General features: G+C 43.0%; 1 protein-coding gene across 6 annotated transcripts in view; it reads left to right on the top strand.

Moving 5' to 3' along the window:
• The first annotated feature begins 1,634 nt into the window (after positions 1-1,634).
• Positions 1,635-15,680, top strand: part of ASMTL (acetylserotonin O-methyltransferase like) — a 40,668-nt gene continuing 26,622 nt past the window's right edge. For 3 of the 6 annotated variants that reach the window (XM_075705470.1, XM_075705477.1, XM_075705462.1), the window contains exons 1-6: positions 1,635-1,727; positions 3,392-3,523; positions 5,346-5,393; positions 6,036-6,100; positions 8,371-8,432; positions 9,039-9,147. In XM_075705470.1, coding sequence (XP_075561585.1) covers positions 1,635-1,727; positions 3,392-3,523; positions 5,346-5,393; positions 6,036-6,100; positions 8,371-8,432; positions 9,039-9,147 — 509 coding nt within the window. Of the gene's footprint in view, positions 1,728-2,567; positions 2,794-3,391; positions 3,524-5,345; positions 5,394-6,035; positions 6,101-8,370; positions 8,433-9,038; positions 9,148-15,680 lie in introns of those variants that run through there. The other 3 variants (XM_075705453.1, XM_075705448.1, XM_075705486.1) reach the window with 2 other exon arrangements.

Here is a 15,680-nt window from a genome sequence, read left to right on the forward strand (position 1 = left end):
CCAGCCTCTGGGCATCTGTTGCTGGCACTGGCATCAAACTGGTAGGAGTGGGATGGATTGAGGTTCCTCTCCTCCGGCAACTGTAGTTTAAAGCCCCCTTCACCAGCTTGGCAAGCCTATGACCAAAGATGCTCTTTTAAATTCTGATACTTAGGATACTGTATAACCTGTATGTATTTCCCACTAACAGACTTCCATCCTGAGCAGCCAGCGAGGGGAACAGGAAGAGACCTTTGGTCCTGTTTGTGCCTGTGCGAGGGCTGAGCGTGCCTGCCCGTGTTGCTCTGTGCAGCTGGCCGTGCATCCATGTGTAGGTGTTGCGCAGTGCGTGCGCGTGTGCCTGCTGGCAATACGTGCCCAGCCTCACCGCTTGCGGCACCTGGGGGCACGGAGCTGCGGCAGCCTCGCCTCCACTGGGCTACCAGATTTGGCAACCCCTAACACAACCCATGAGACACACGGTCTGTGAGATGACTGTTGAGAGACCTCATTATTCAATGCAAAGTGCTATTTTAATGACTGGATATATTTTTTAATGATAACATCATAGAATCATAGAATGCTTTGGGTTGGAAGGGACCTTTTAAAGGTCACCTAGCCCAACCCCCCTGCCGTGAGCAGGGACAGCTTTAACCAGATCAGGTTGCTCAGAGCCCCGTCCAACCTGGCCTTGAATGTTTCCAGGGATGGGGCCTCCACTGCCTCTCTGGGCAACCTGTTCCAGTGCTTCACCACCCCCACTGTAAAAAATTTCTTCCTTACACCTAGTCTGAATCTACCCCCTTTTAGTTTAAACCTATTACCCTTTGTCCTATCACTACAGGCCCTATTAAAAAGTCTGTCTCCATCTTTTGTATAAGGCCCCTTTAAGTACTGAAAGGTGGCAATAAGGTGTCCCTGCAGCCTTCTCTTCTCCAGGCTGAACAACCCCAATTTCAAATTACAATTTCAGTATAACTGAAATTTAACTGGGTATTTACATATTAATGATAGAGCACGTATTTCACTTTCTTACTATCCAACTGAGAAAACACATAGCATCACACTAGTTGCAAGTTACTGGGAATAAATCTGAGTTTTTATGGTGAACTTCTACTATTTGCTTAAAAGGCCAAGTAGGGGGCATCTAAGATTTGCATCAAATCTGATGACGATAATAGTTCCTTCTGACCAAAAAAAAAATGAACGATACCGCCTCTTTGCCAAATACTTCATCCCAGAATTACCGGAGCGGGGGAGGCGGGGTGTTAAACGTGGCTTCTGCGACGCGAAACCCCGCTGTGATGTCCCCTTCGTGTAAGGCCGCCGTCAGGCGCTGCGCAGCGGATGACCCGTGAGGCTGCACCTCGCCGCGCAGGTGCCGCCGCCCACCCCGACAGGGCCCAGCGGCCGGGGCCGGGGCCGGGGCCGGGGCCGGGGCCAGGGGCGGAGAGGGCCGGCCGGCCCAACCCTCCCCTCCCAGGCCCCGAGGCCTCCCCGCCCGCCTTCGCCCCGCGGGGCCTCCGCGGCTGGCTGGGACGGTCCCGGCCCGGCTCCGCCCCGCGGGCCCGGCGCCGTATAAGGGCCCTCCGCCACCACCCGCTCCCGGCCCCGATCTGCGCGGCGCGGGAGGCTGAGGCGCGGCGGCCGCCGCCATGGTGTTGAACCCGGTGCTGGGGAAGCTGGTCAGCAAGAGGGTGGTGCTGGCCAGCGCCTCGCCGCGCCGGCAGGAGATCCTCACCAACGTGGTGAGTGCGGGCCGGCCGCTCGCCGCGACCGGGCGGGGGACGAGGCCGGCGGTGCTGCCCCTCGGGCCCCGCAGCCCGGGGCGCTGCGGGGTGCGCAGGCTCCGGGCGCGGGCGGCGGCCGCCCGGTGCCGGGCCGGGCCTGCGGGGCGCGCCGGGCCCTGCCGCCCCTCAGCCGCCGGGGGCTGGTGGCAGAGGGCGGGCACACGGCCGCGCCGTGCCGCCCGCCGCGGCTGGGTTTGGTGGGTTTGGGGGCGGCGGCGGCGGCGCGGCCGGCGGGCTTCCCGGGTCCCCTGCCCGCCTGCCAGCCTGGGCGGCGGCCTGCAGGGCCGGGGGCCTGGCCAGCTTCCGAGCGGCGAGGCCGGACGGCTGCCGTCGCGTTTCTGTCCCCTGAGCGGCACGCCGGCTTACATACGATTTTTTTTTTTTTTTTTTCCCCCCCCCCAGTCCTTCCTGGTCAGGTTTTCTCTGTAAGCGAGCACGTGTGTGTCACTTTTTTATGTGATCAGATTAATATGAGAGTGGATTAAAGTATTCTGCCGGCAGGGAGATGGTGTAATCAAGCTAATAAAAGACTTGCTCGGACTGAAAAAGGCCGGCGTAATTACTTATGGCATATAATGGTCAAGTTTGGAAGGTCTTATAATAGAGTGAAGTAATTAAAAATGTGCTGCTGTTGCCCTTACTTTGCATACGTAATACATAAACTTACAAAAATTTGACTTAGGCTTCTGAAATGTATGAAAACTTAATAGGATTAGTAGCATTAGCGGGGAGGGGGGGGGAAGCAGTAGGAATAAGGTAGCTGTCTCCTTTCTGTATAGCACTTGTGGAGCACAAAGGAAGCCGTGACCCTTAATTCGGACCATTCAGCCCCGGTGGAGGAACATGTCGACCTCACTGGGCTGCAGGAGGCTATTGAATGGCACTTGAGTATTATAATGCATCTAATTTAGATTGCTTAGTGTTATTATTCTTCATGGGAGAAGTTGAACTTAAATGCGGAAAAGCATATTCTTTTCAAAATACAGAGATGTGGAGAAGCACCAAGGTTCAAGCATGCACAACGGTATGAGAAACATAATCTGCCTGCTGCGTGTAGTAAATTTACAGGTATAACCTGGAAGCGAGAAGTAGGAAGAATAGGTTTTCTGACAAAACCATGCAGAAATGGTTCTTCTTGTTTTCTGTCTATTACGTGTATAATAACACATAAAGTGTGGGTGGTAAAGAACCTGTAAGAATGTGTACTACTGGTGCGTAAGTAGTGCTATGGATGGATTAAAAAAAAAAAAACAAATAAAAATAGTAGAATAGTCTGTTTATGAAGTGCATAAGCTTTATACTGTTTGATCTTTATGGGAGAAGAATGGTGAAATTATGATTAGGTTCTAATAAACAATAAGGGTAAAATCAAGGGTGTACCAGTTTAAAAGTTCTTTCTGATTGGTGAGGTTTTTTGTTTGTTTGTTTTGGACTGCTTGCAAATGATATGTATACACCAAACATCCTAATAAAGCACTGTTTTTTCCCTTGTGTGTTGGGGGTGGGTGGGGGTGTTAAAGTGGAAAGAGAAAAAAATCAAATTTCTTACTTGCTTAATATGTCTTGGGAACACCCTTTAGCAACAAGATGAGGCTGACTGCATTGCTTTCCTTTGTTAACAGGGCCTGCGATTTGAGGTAGTTCCATCCTGGTTTAAGGAGACACTTGAAAAGTCATCTTTTGCAGCCCCGTATGAGTATGCTGTGGAAACAGCAAAACAGAAGGCTCTTGAAGTAGCAAACAGAATGCATGAGGTAAGTTACAAGCTATTTTGGCAATGAGATTTTTGTCTTTAAGTGCTGCATGTTACTGTGACTTAATTTGCATGTGCTGCTTAGGTGGTCTCTGAGTGCATTTTCCCCACGAAAGGGAAATGGAAGTTGTCTGTCATTTGTGAAAGATAGCTTCCTGAAATTAACTCACCTAATTAAAAGAAGGTTTCGTTTGGCAGTTTGGGCTTTCCACAAACAAAAGTGGCCTGCATCTCTTGTCAGCAGCGCACCTACTCTCACTTGGGATATATACTTGGTAGTTCTGTCCAACAGTCAGGTGTGTGACTGGATCTTACCCTGGCACAGGATTGTACCTGTTCATTCCAGGTATTTGTTGACTGTGGAGGCAGATTCTATGGAAAAACACACTGATGTGAATCCAGTGCTTTGCTGTAGTTTTCATTGAAGAGTAGTTGAGCTGAACAGTTGTGACAAGAGAATAGCTCAGAATTTGTGAGTATAGAGGTGCTGGAGGAAAGCAGAAAAAGAAGCCATGTTCTGTTTTAAAGCATTGTGGACAAAGAAATGGGCAATTTCATTTTAAGAAGGGAGAAGCTGGTGAGATTTCAGGTTCTGTAGTCGAGACATCCATTTTGTATCCTAAATATTATCAAAATCAGTGGTACAACTTACACCATCAGTGGCATATTTGGCTTCTGTCCTTGGCTGTGATCACTGTGTTTGAGCACATAAGGCTGTTCTCTACCAGAACCTATTTAGAAGTTTAGCTGATCAGATCCCACAAAATATACTGCAGTAATTTCTGAATCATATAGCTCTGAATGAGAGGAGTATGTTTGTCAAAGCTATACTGATGGCAGAAAAGGAATGTCGAACACTCTAAACCAACAACCATTCTTCAAAGCAAATATTGCATGATCTCCAATGTAAATCGTTATCCAGGTTTCTGTCGACTTCTTTTCAGAGACTTGTGTGATGTTAGGAGAGTGGATTTTAAACCCAGTCTTGCTAACTGATTTACATTGGGCTTTCATTGCAAAACACTATGCTGGCAATAATGCTAGTTCAGTGAGTTTCAAAATGCTTCTTCATACAGGATTTTTTTTATTGATAGCTTTAATTAGTTGTGCTATTTAAAGCACATCAACAGCCTTTCTATAGGAGAATCACCTCCCTACAAAGTTTTTAATATAATGATCACAGTTACAGACAAGTTTCCTGTCTTGCTGTGTTAAATAATAACTATGTACCTCATAACATGCAAGTAAATCAAAACCCAAGTGTAAGAACAGGTTACAGTTTAAAGCCAAAAAAAGGCTGCAAGGAATCTTTATTATACCCCTACCTCTCAATTCCCCAGAATGGACTGTATATATATGTTCCCTTTTGAGAGAGATAAGCAAAGTGTAGCTAAATAAAGGGTTTTTTTCAGCAAAACTTGCTTGGAAAAATGATGCTAGAGGGCTTCAGTGCTGTACTCCCTGACTTCCACACACTGGGCACTTCCTTTAAAGGAATTCTGTATGCCACCTTGAAGATCAGGTTGACCTTTGAGAATGCAGTTAGTTCTTTACTGAATACATTTGTTCATCAGTAACATATTTGGGCAAAACTGTGACCTGAGAATGGTCTGCTCAAGCCTCCTGTTTTCCTCACTTTTATGGTGATATAAATGATTACTATTTTGTAAACAGTGCAAAAGGAGAAACAGTGTCTTGTTTTCAGGTCAGTGTAGAGCCCTACCTGTAAACCGGCCAACTTAGGTTTTCTTACCTTAAGTTTTAAAATGTTTTGTTCTTTCTACCTCTTTTGAGAAATACCTTCTTTCTTTATGCCTTTGCAGAAACACCTGAGAACACCTGATATTGTCATAGGAGCAGACACTATTGTGGTAAGAAGTCTTACGTGGTTTAGCATTGTTTTAATTTATGACAAGTGTAGAAAATACTTGTATCTTGAGATTCAAACTTAAAGTTTGGAAACCGTCTTCACTGAGAAGTTATACCTGCAATATGATGTGTCTCTTAGGTTTTGTGGGGGTGGGTTTTAAGGGTTTTTTTCCCCAACAAGGCAGTTTTGGGTATCTTGAGTGCTAGAAGCCTTGCTGCTGTTTTTGCAGAGACAATAGTATTGCATGACTGTTGACTTGGATCCTCTAGTATGTAATGGGAATTCTGTTCTCAGGCAACTGTTGACTGTCAGGAAGTCCAGATTATGTGAACTGTTCAATGCTGTGCCTTGTAGCGGGCATTGCTTTATACCTGTTGTCTCCACAGAGACAGTGAACGGTTAAGGGCAGAAGTTGTTGAATTACCCTTTGGTTTGAGAGCTGCAGCCACTGGAGGGTAGAGTGTTGCACTCATCATGTGCTTGACACTAAATTACCTGTTCTACAAAGTGTCTGTGCTTCTCGCTCTACTCCATAGACTCATGTTTGAAGCTCTGGCTGAAATCATGGTTTAAATGTCCTTTCTGACCTCAGTTTCTGAAAAGTAAAAAAAAGCAGCACGCTCACTCTGTCTTTCTGTTTTAGACTGTGGATGAGCAGATCCTGGAGAAACCAGCTGATAAGCAAGATGCGTATAGGATGCTGTCAAGGTCTGTAGTTTCAAGTAAGATTCCAAATGTGTCTATTAAGCTGTTCTAAAAGGAGCTGTACAGATTCCTTGTTGTATATGAAGAACTCCATGGACACAAATTTTTCAATCATTTTTAAATGGTGTAAGCCAGTTCTGCCACTGAAAAAGTTAGACCAGCTTTTATGTTACCCACAGCTGCTTGCTCTTGCCCCTTCACCTTAGGAAGCTGATAGGGACATAATGAACCATTTTGTTTTCACTTGGATTAGTTTTCAGAGTCACTTATCACAAGACTGTATGCATGCTTCAGCTGGTACAGGAAGGGGAGACATGGAGAGGAATCATGAGATGGGAAAGAGGACAGAACCATCGTAGAAGTGGTTTGAGGCTTGACATTTAATGGAAGAATATTGCATGTACGAGAAAGTACATGGGGATATGTGCCCATGGACAATTGCTTTAAATTCTATAGTTCTAACTGAGGAAGAAAAATCTACTTCCATGAGTGTTCTCCATGGATGGTGGGCTGGAGTTTTTTGAGGATTCTGCTTTAAGGATAACTAAATAACTCTAGTCACCTCCTTTCTGAAGGATGAGGTGTGATGAATCCACTAGTCACGCTTCTGTTTTATGAGGGAAATACACAAAAGGTGCACTGCTTGCTTTACTAGTTTACATTCTAACTCGGGCATCTCATAAAGAAAGAATACAAGTGGCTTAGTAGTTTTTGGAGTTTTGCTCTGTAAGTCTATTTTAGTTTTGGTTTTTTTTTTTTTTTCATTGATGACTTGGGCTGAATTTTTGATCCTTTATGGCATGTTGCTAACGTAAAAGTAGCAGTCTTTAAAAAAAAAAAAAAAAAAGCAGCATATGTTATTAGTAGGAGATTCCCAAAGGAGTCTGTCTGCCAAAAGACTTCTCACTGTTTTTGCTTGAAATCATGCCAAGTTTGGTTAGTTCAAAACCAGTACTTTTTTTGTTTGTTTGTTTTAGGGTTTTTTTTACAGTGCTTAGTCTACTTCTAACACACTCAAATGTTTGGCTTTTTTTTTTTTTTAAGTTCAGTAGGTCAGTCTCTTAATCATGGAATCATGGATATGAAATGCGCTAAAAATTTTGGTTTTTAGAACTCATCTTAATTTTGTTCTATATGAACAGGAAAAAATGCAGACAATGTATGGATTTAAACTAAAGAGGAATAGATTTAGACTGGATATAAGGAAGAAATTTTTTACAGTGAGGGTGATGAAGCACTGGAACAGGTTGCCCAGAGAGGTAGTGGAGGCCCCATCCTTAGAAACATTCAAGGCCAGGTTGGATGGGGCTGTGAGCAACCTGATCTGGTTAAAGCTGTCCCTGCTCACTGCATGGGGGTTGGGCTAGATGAGCTCTAAAGGTCCCTTCCAACCCAAAACGTTCTATGATTCTATGATTCTGTTTGCATATATGCAAGGTGTCAGATTAAACTTTTCATTCACTCTTTCATCTTAAAATTAATTATGTGGAATCTTGGGGGGGATAGTAAGAGTGCGAGATGCTTCTGATCACATCAAATAATAGCCTGGCTAATCTCTAAGAGACTATTCCTTAATTAGTGTCGTCAAAGATTCAAGTTCTCATGCTGTTTATTATACTTCCATTGCTTACACATTGGCTTAATAAATTTAAAGGCCTCAAAATTAATCGGCCACAGTGTGGCGCTCTGAAGCCACTGCAAGAGCGAGCACATGGGTCTGGGGTAAGTGCATATAGGCTCTCTTCCTCTGTACTCTGGATGTGTTACTTTAGCTTGCCATGGGATCCCTGGCGGCCAGTCTGGATTAAATGAGTATGAAAGCTCTAGTTGCTTGTCATTTGTTTAGTCTAACTTGCATCAGCTAGCTATTTATTTCCAGCTTTCAGTGAAGGTGCCTGTAATCGTAGTGTTTATGCTGATTGGCTTTTTCTTATGCATTTGAAATAGTCAATTCTCTTGATGTACGCTAAATAAGCTGATACCATGGACTACTTTTCTAAATTGTGGACATTGGTACGAGTGAGATTTTGGAGACTTGAAATGACTAAATCTCTTGATAGTATTTTTTTTGTTTTGCCAATGTCTTTTCACCTATAATTGAAATAAAAAAATAGTATAAAATGTATTTATTTAGGATACATGTCAGAGCCATCAAGTGATGTATTAATATAATGGTCTGTTTGTCAGACTGTAGTAACATAATCATGTAGAACATTTTTGCACGTGACCGATTTCCTAAAAGTGTGGCTTAATGCACATTTTTTCCCTGACAGGTTGAGTGGGAAAGAGCACAGTGTGTTCACAGGAGTGGCTATTGTACATTGCAGCAGTAAAGGTACATGTGTCATTTTATTAAAACTCAGTATTTTCATTAAAAGTTATTCTCATAAGAACTTGTACAAGTGGAGAAACAGGATGGAAATTTTTCATATACAGTCTGACTTGGCTTCCTACTCAAGATGAGAGTTACCTTATGTCCTAGTTTCAGTTGGGATGCCTGACTGCAGTACCAGATACAGCTGCACATTCACATTCAAGCATTTGCAACAGCTACATGTTTAACTATGATGTGTTGTTAAAGAGTTCATTGACAACAGTCATAAAGTTAGAAGGGTGTTTGTAGTCCTTTTTGTACTCAGTGCTGGATGTGTATGCTAGTTCTGCATAAGCATCGCTAATTTAAGAGTGCATCCCACACAGGGAGGGCAACCTGTTAGCCCCAAGATAGGACTGCAGAGGCTGAAAATGCAAGCTTTTCCTTTTTGGGGGAAGTTATGAGTCCACTGTCCCTAAAAAGCATTAGTCATTTCATACATCTGTGTAGTGTCTTTAATGTTTTCCAAGCAAAAATGTCAAATGAATACAAACTGCAATAAAACTGAGATGTTATGCTCTCTAAACTACAGTTTCTGTTTCTAATAAGACCTCTTCCTTTCTGTAGATAATCAGCTAGAGACAGAAGTTACTGATTTCTATGAAGAGACTAAAGTAAAATTTTCTGACCTGTCTGAAGAGCTCTTATGGGAGTACATTCATAGTGGGGAGCCAATGTAAGTAAGACCCTGAAGCTATCACACAGTACTTGAGAATAGGCCTTAGGGTATGTTATTAGCCACCAGCATAAAACATTCTGTCCTGTGTTCTGTGAAATTTTGCTGTGTATATATGGTAAATGATAGTATGGGTGATGTAAGGTGGTTATTCTGTTTTTCTTGTCTAGAACTATCATTCCACCAGGAAAAGTGAGCTACATTTTTAGTACCCTAACAATTTGAAAAGTGAAGACTGTTGAAGTACTCTGGATTAGAGCAAGCACTCATGCAATATACAGTTACCTCCCTGTTAACAGAGGCATTTGGGGAGCTTGGATACCTGAGACAATGGATAGTTCTCACTGTAAAACAGTTGAATAGAGTGAGTGTTGGATAATCAGGGTATTACTTTGTATTACTTTACTGAAAGAAGCTGCAACTTGGTTTATTTAGTTTATCAAAATAGCACTGTTCTGAGGCAAGAAATGCCAACTTAATTTTCACTTATTCTTGTGGCCAGCTTATACGTGTTCTTATGCCATAATTCTCTCTCAGCTTATGTGTTTCCTCTGCCTTTGCAATATACTACATACAGACAACATTGATTCCACAGGAGAAATAGGATGAGAACAGAATGCTTAACTACTCCTAAGATGAGGTTGACTAGATTGTTTAAAAAAAAAAAAAAAAAAGTACTTGTTTGGAGACAAGGAATATTTTTTGACTTTATGGAATTTGCCTTTTCATTTGTGTCAGCTGAAGCTTAGTGAAGGCATATCAGGCCATAGTTAGCACTGTGGACTGTATAGCTGGTGATCTGAGGTGAACTTTTGGCTCTGTAACTTCAATTCTGACTGTGTAAGAGTATCAGTTGTGGTGTTTTTTATACTAATTTGTGCTATAAAACAATATAGTCATGTTTTACTGGGGAAAGAGAAACCAGTGTAGACTTTGGATTTATTTAAGTGCTTATGTGTGAATGAGGCGTGCTTTCTGAACATGTAAAGTTCCCAGCTTATTAACGAGACTGAAGCGAAATTGGATCATGCAGAGAAGAATCTTTTGGCAAGAATACAATTTGTAACAGAAGTTCCTAGTTAGGTTTCTGGAAGGTGATCTTTAGTATGCAGCTGATGAGAAGGTTGCAGTTAGAAGGAGAAATGACCATGGATTTTTAGGAAGAATGTCAGGTTAAAAAATATTTTTGAATATTCTGATTATTTCCTCTGGAAGAAAATATGCTTTAGTAGTGCTGTGCTGCACCAGATGGCTCATGAGCAGCACTGGGTAATTCTGTTCATTGTGCTAAACAGGGTGTGTGACAGCAAGGGTTTCTCAGGGACCAAAGGTTCAAAGAATGTATTTCATGACTCTGGCGCAGAAGCCAATCAACCTTCATTCATATAATCAGGAGGATAGGAAGCATTTGCTCTGGCCTTGGGAAGGAACTACTAAATATAGTGTTCTATAAATTTTGCAAAGCAGTAAGTATCTTATGGAGATTTTTGTTTGGTTGGGTTTTTTCTGTCCCTTCTTCCATGGCCACCCATACTGTTTACACATTAGTGCATACAGGTTTTTCTAAACACTGTTGCAGTTCAAGTGATGATTTGTTTCTTTTTTTTAATGGTGACTTAATTTTGTGAAGTCATACAAGAGTTAATGATCGCATGAAAAATTAAAAGAAAATTGACTCTTTTGTGCTATTGAGGATTGGTTTGAGTTCTTTTTATAGCAAGGACAAAAGTGGCAGATAGTATTTTAAAAGTCAGTCACTAGTGACAGAGGAACTAATTCTAAAAGTATATAGCTGACTTAAAGTATGAACAAGGGAGGAGGGAGAAGCACTATCTCAAAATGTAGAATGTAAATGTCTAACTTTCTTCCCTTGTATGATTTCTCTTAAGAGTTATTTCCTTCAAAGCTATAGCAAATGTATCTTTTTGATTTTATGAATAATTATAGTCTCACAGCACAAATTAGCTCATGGATAGCTTGAGGTTATCAGCTCTTAAAGCATAAGAGTAAAAATCTTCCAGGTGCAGGATTACAAAAGTAAGGAGAGCTGTACTGTTCTTACACTAGAATTAACTTTGAATTTTGCTTTTAACCTATCATGTTGCTACGGTTGACTCCTCTGTATGTAATAGTTGCTCTACATTCACCAGAACTTACTAGCAAATCTTTCTCTTGTACCTGCCTACCTCTGCTCCTTTGCAAGTTTCTTTGCAAATGGAAACACCTCTGACTGGTTCCATGATGTGTGTATGCTGACCAGCCATCTAGAATCATAGAATCGTTTAGGTTGGAAAAGACCTTTAAGATCATCCAGTCCAACCATTAACCTAACATTACCAAGTCCACCGCTAAACCAATTTGGGTTTTTTTGTTTGTTTTTTAATCAGTGGATGTTGCACACATTCCTGCTGAAATCATGTATCCCCTACAACAGTCAGTTACTGAAAAATGTTTTGGTTGCAGCAGTGATCTTATTGTTTGTCAAAAGGCCTTTAAAGTGACTTGTATTTTTTTATATAATAGAAATTAACTGATGTTGTGCGTAGTGTTATAAATGAAGCCTTAAAGTTAGTGCTATGCTAATAAAAGTATCCAGTTACAAAAGCCAGTCATATTCGCCAGAGCTAGTTACGAGAGCTGTGTAAATACTGATACATTCTGGGTTTTAGCATGGAAGACACTTGTTGAAAAATCAATGGAACTGTTACTGACTACATAGCCTCATGCTTTTGGACTAGAAGCTGTAGCTGTAGTAGAGAATCCTACTCAGGATCCAATGCCAGAACATAAAAGTTCTGTATAATAAACAAGGTGTGGCCAATTGTGTTAATGGCCTTGCTGGCAGTATGATACCACTACTTTTGATGGTCACAGTGGCTTTTGCCTCCCTGTCAGCATATACCAGAATGACTTCATCCTACTGGACTGCTACTTCATTTGAAAATGAAAAGACTTTTTAGTTATTACAATATTCCTAATTTAGATGGTGTAGGTCTTAATGTTATAAAAGAAGGAATAATGTAAGCAACAACAAAGCTATACAGTGGTGCTTAAAATGCAAGATTAGAAGAAAAGACCCATTCCCTAGTTTATAGCAATTCAAAAATGCTATTTGCTGGGATACTGATTCCTCTGTTTCTCTTAGGAGATGATCGGAAAGTTGAATCCAGAAATAAGTTCTAAAAATGTGACTAGCTTGTTCTGATGAAATCGTAAGATGAAAAAGCTACAATCTTCTTTGTGTAGTAACCTTTTTTCACAAGTAGTTTGTGTAGTTCTGTACTATTGAGGTTAATAGATCTGAGCCTGACTGACCTTTGGTTTCAAAGCTTGCTGACTTAGGCTTTCAGATTCTGGTGTTATCATGTAGTAAGCATACTTCTAACTGCCTTGTTCCTTAAACATGAACAGTAAAATTGTTGGGTCTATTGCAGCTTATCTGCCTGTATGCATTTTCATTCCACACAGTGGAATTTGCATAATTGCACCTAAAGACAAGTTAGATTTCCATGGTTATTTTCTGTGAAAGTACATTCCTGTGCAAAATTACTGCTATTACCATGACATCTAAGAGCACAGTGTTGTGAACCACAAGTCTACTTGTATCTCAGAGAGTTACACAAAAATTGGATAGGGCTGAATGGGACAGTAGTGGATTTTGTATTTGAATAGGTTTTGTCTCCCCAAGAAAGTGCTGTCTTCCTGAGCCTCATTTGAGGTATTCCTATGACTGAGATCCGCAAGATGCATACTAAAATTGTTTGAGTTCTAAGTTGTCTTCTTCAGTGTGAGCTCCTTTCGGAGCTAACGTATTCTTAAAGGCCTGTCAGCCTCCTGAGGAATAGAGCTAGGATCAGTATGCAGCTGGGTGACCCAGTGGCATTGTTGGTCTCAGTGGCGCTTGCTCTGCTTGCTGTTACCTTTTTGGTAGTCAGGACTTGGAGACTGCCGGGTAACCTGTGGTAATGCAATCTGACTGCAGTCAGCTGAGGTACCTCCTGCTTAGGTGACTGGCACTTGGACCATCTGAAGCATAAAGACCTTAGGCTACTCACCCTTAGTAGTGTCCTGGTTTCGGCTGGGATAGAGTTAATTTTCTTCCTAGCAGCAGGCATAGTGCTGTGTTTTGGATTTAGTAGGAGAAGAATGTTGATAACACGCTGATGTTTTTAGTTGTTGCTGAGTACTGCTTATGCTAGTCAAGGACTTTTTCAGCTTCCCATGCTCTGCCAGGCGCACAAGAAACTGGGAGGGGGCACAGCCAGAATAGTTGATCCAAACTGACCAAAGGGCTATTCCATACCATATGACGTCATGCTCAGTATATAAACTGGGGGGGGTGGCCGGGGAGCAGCGATCGCTGCTCGGGAACTGTCTGGGTATCGGTCGGCGGGTGGTGAGCAATTGCATTGTGCATCACTTGCTTCGTGTATCATTATTATTATTATCATTATTATACTGTTACTATTAGCATTACTATTTTACTTTATTTCAATTATTAAACTGTTCTTATCTCAACCCAGGAGTGTTTCTCACTCTTACTCCTCCAATTCTCTCCCCCATCCCATCGGGGTAGGGGGAGTGAGCGAGCGGCTGCGTGGTGCTTAGTTGCTGGCTGGGGCTAAACCACGACAGTCCTTTTTGGCGCCCAACGTGGGGCTCGAAGGGTTTGAGATAACAACAGATTAACCAGAGTGTATTAAGGAGTCTGTTAACAGTTGCCGGTCACGATATTAGTTCTTCTGATCTGCACCATGTTCTTTTTTTTGCAGCATGCGTTAAAGCTTGCTGTCAGTTTGTGTAGTGTGCTATGCTCTGCAGTGATTCATGATCTTTTGCTTGGGAGGCTCCTTATCAAAACCCTGACCTTGAGCATTCTTTGGTATTTGGGTTTCATACAGAAGTCACTACTGTACTTCTGGTACTATCTTATAGAGAGAGTTAGCAATTATACTTCTTACTCTGAGAGGCTTGTTGTGGAGGAAATACAGAATGGCACCTTTGCTGCTTTCTTCTATGATGTTTCCTCCTTCATTACAACAACTTTCCTGTATCTTGAACACCCCTGGGCAGTTAAGATACTTCTATTGATAATTCTTGGGAATGTTGTTTCCGTTTTGATAAAGGTCAGTAAGCAGTTTAAAAATACCATCCAGAGATCTACCCCAAGGCTGGATAGTTATGAGTGGCAGGGTGTGTGGGAACGTATGCGCAAGTACCTAGGGCAGTGGGGACCTCCAGTGTTTTGGAACTTCACCCCTGAACAAGTGCAGAATCCTGAAGAATTAGTAAAGTATTTGGAAGAAGTATGTTGTCACCCTGGTAGCTCCAGAGAGACACAAATCATTGCAACATGCTGGGGACTGGCCCATGCCTATCGAGCCGTGGTCAACGCTAATCAGTACCCTCAAAAGAAAGAGAAGGTCTCTGGATCTGATGACAAAACAACAAGCACTGTGGCTACTCAAACCCCCACTACAGGCCCTGCGGCTACTCCAACCCCCACTACAGGCCTTGCAGCTACTCAAACCCCTGCCCCAGGCACTGTGGCTACTCCAGCCACAGCCATGAGCACTGCGGCTACTCAAACCCCAGTGACAGACACTGTGGCTAAACCAGAGAACCAACCTGCGCCGGTATCAGTTGCCCCTATACAGAAGAAAAAATACACGAGGAAATCAGTTCGTTTAGTAAGGGATGAAGATGAACCAGGGCCATCACGAGAACCAGAGGAGGAAGAACCCATAAATGAGATGGTGACCACCCGATCCCTATCCCTGAGTGAGCTGCGAGATGTGCGAAAAGATTTTGGTCGTCATCCAGGCGAGCACATCATCACCTGGCTGCTCCGATGCTGGGATAACGGGGCCAGTAGCCTGGATTTAGAGGGTAGGGAAGCCAAGCAGCTGGGATCCCTTTCCAGGGAAGGGGGCATTGACAAAGCAATTGGAAAAGGGGCAAAACCGCTCAGCCTCTGGAGGCGACTTCTGTCAAGCGTGAAGGAAAGGTATCCCTTCAAGGAGGATGTTTTATACCGCCCAAGCAAATGGACCACCGTAGAGAAAGGTATCCAGTACCTGAGGGAATTAGGCGTGCTGGAGGTGATTTACAGTGACCTGAATGATGAGCGGTTAACCAAAGACCCAGATGAAGTCAGGTGCACACAATCCATGTGGCGGAAGGTGGTACGGAGCGCACCAGCATCGTATTCCAACTCGTTGGCAATACTAGCCTGGAAAGACGACGAGGCACCAACGGTGGATGAAGTGGCTAGACAACTCCGGGACTACGAAGAAAAGCTCTCTTCCTCCCTACGGGCCTGTGTCTCGGCTGTGGAAAAACTGTGCCAAGAATTCCAACAACTCAGAGAGGATCTGTCCTACTCCCCACCTGCACGGACCAGTGTCTCAGCCATTAGGAGTCAACGTCCCTATGCTCAAGAGAGAGGATATAGAGGATACACACCACGGGGCACCCTGTGGTTTTACCTGCGTGATTATGGAGAGGACATGAGGAAGTGGGATGGAAAACCC

Source organism: Pelecanus crispus, chromosome 1 (assembly GCF_030463565.1).
Source record: "Pelecanus crispus isolate bPelCri1 chromosome 1, bPelCri1.pri, whole genome shotgun sequence".
Lineage (NCBI taxonomy): Eukaryota > Metazoa > Chordata > Aves > Pelecaniformes > Pelecanidae > Pelecanus > Pelecanus crispus.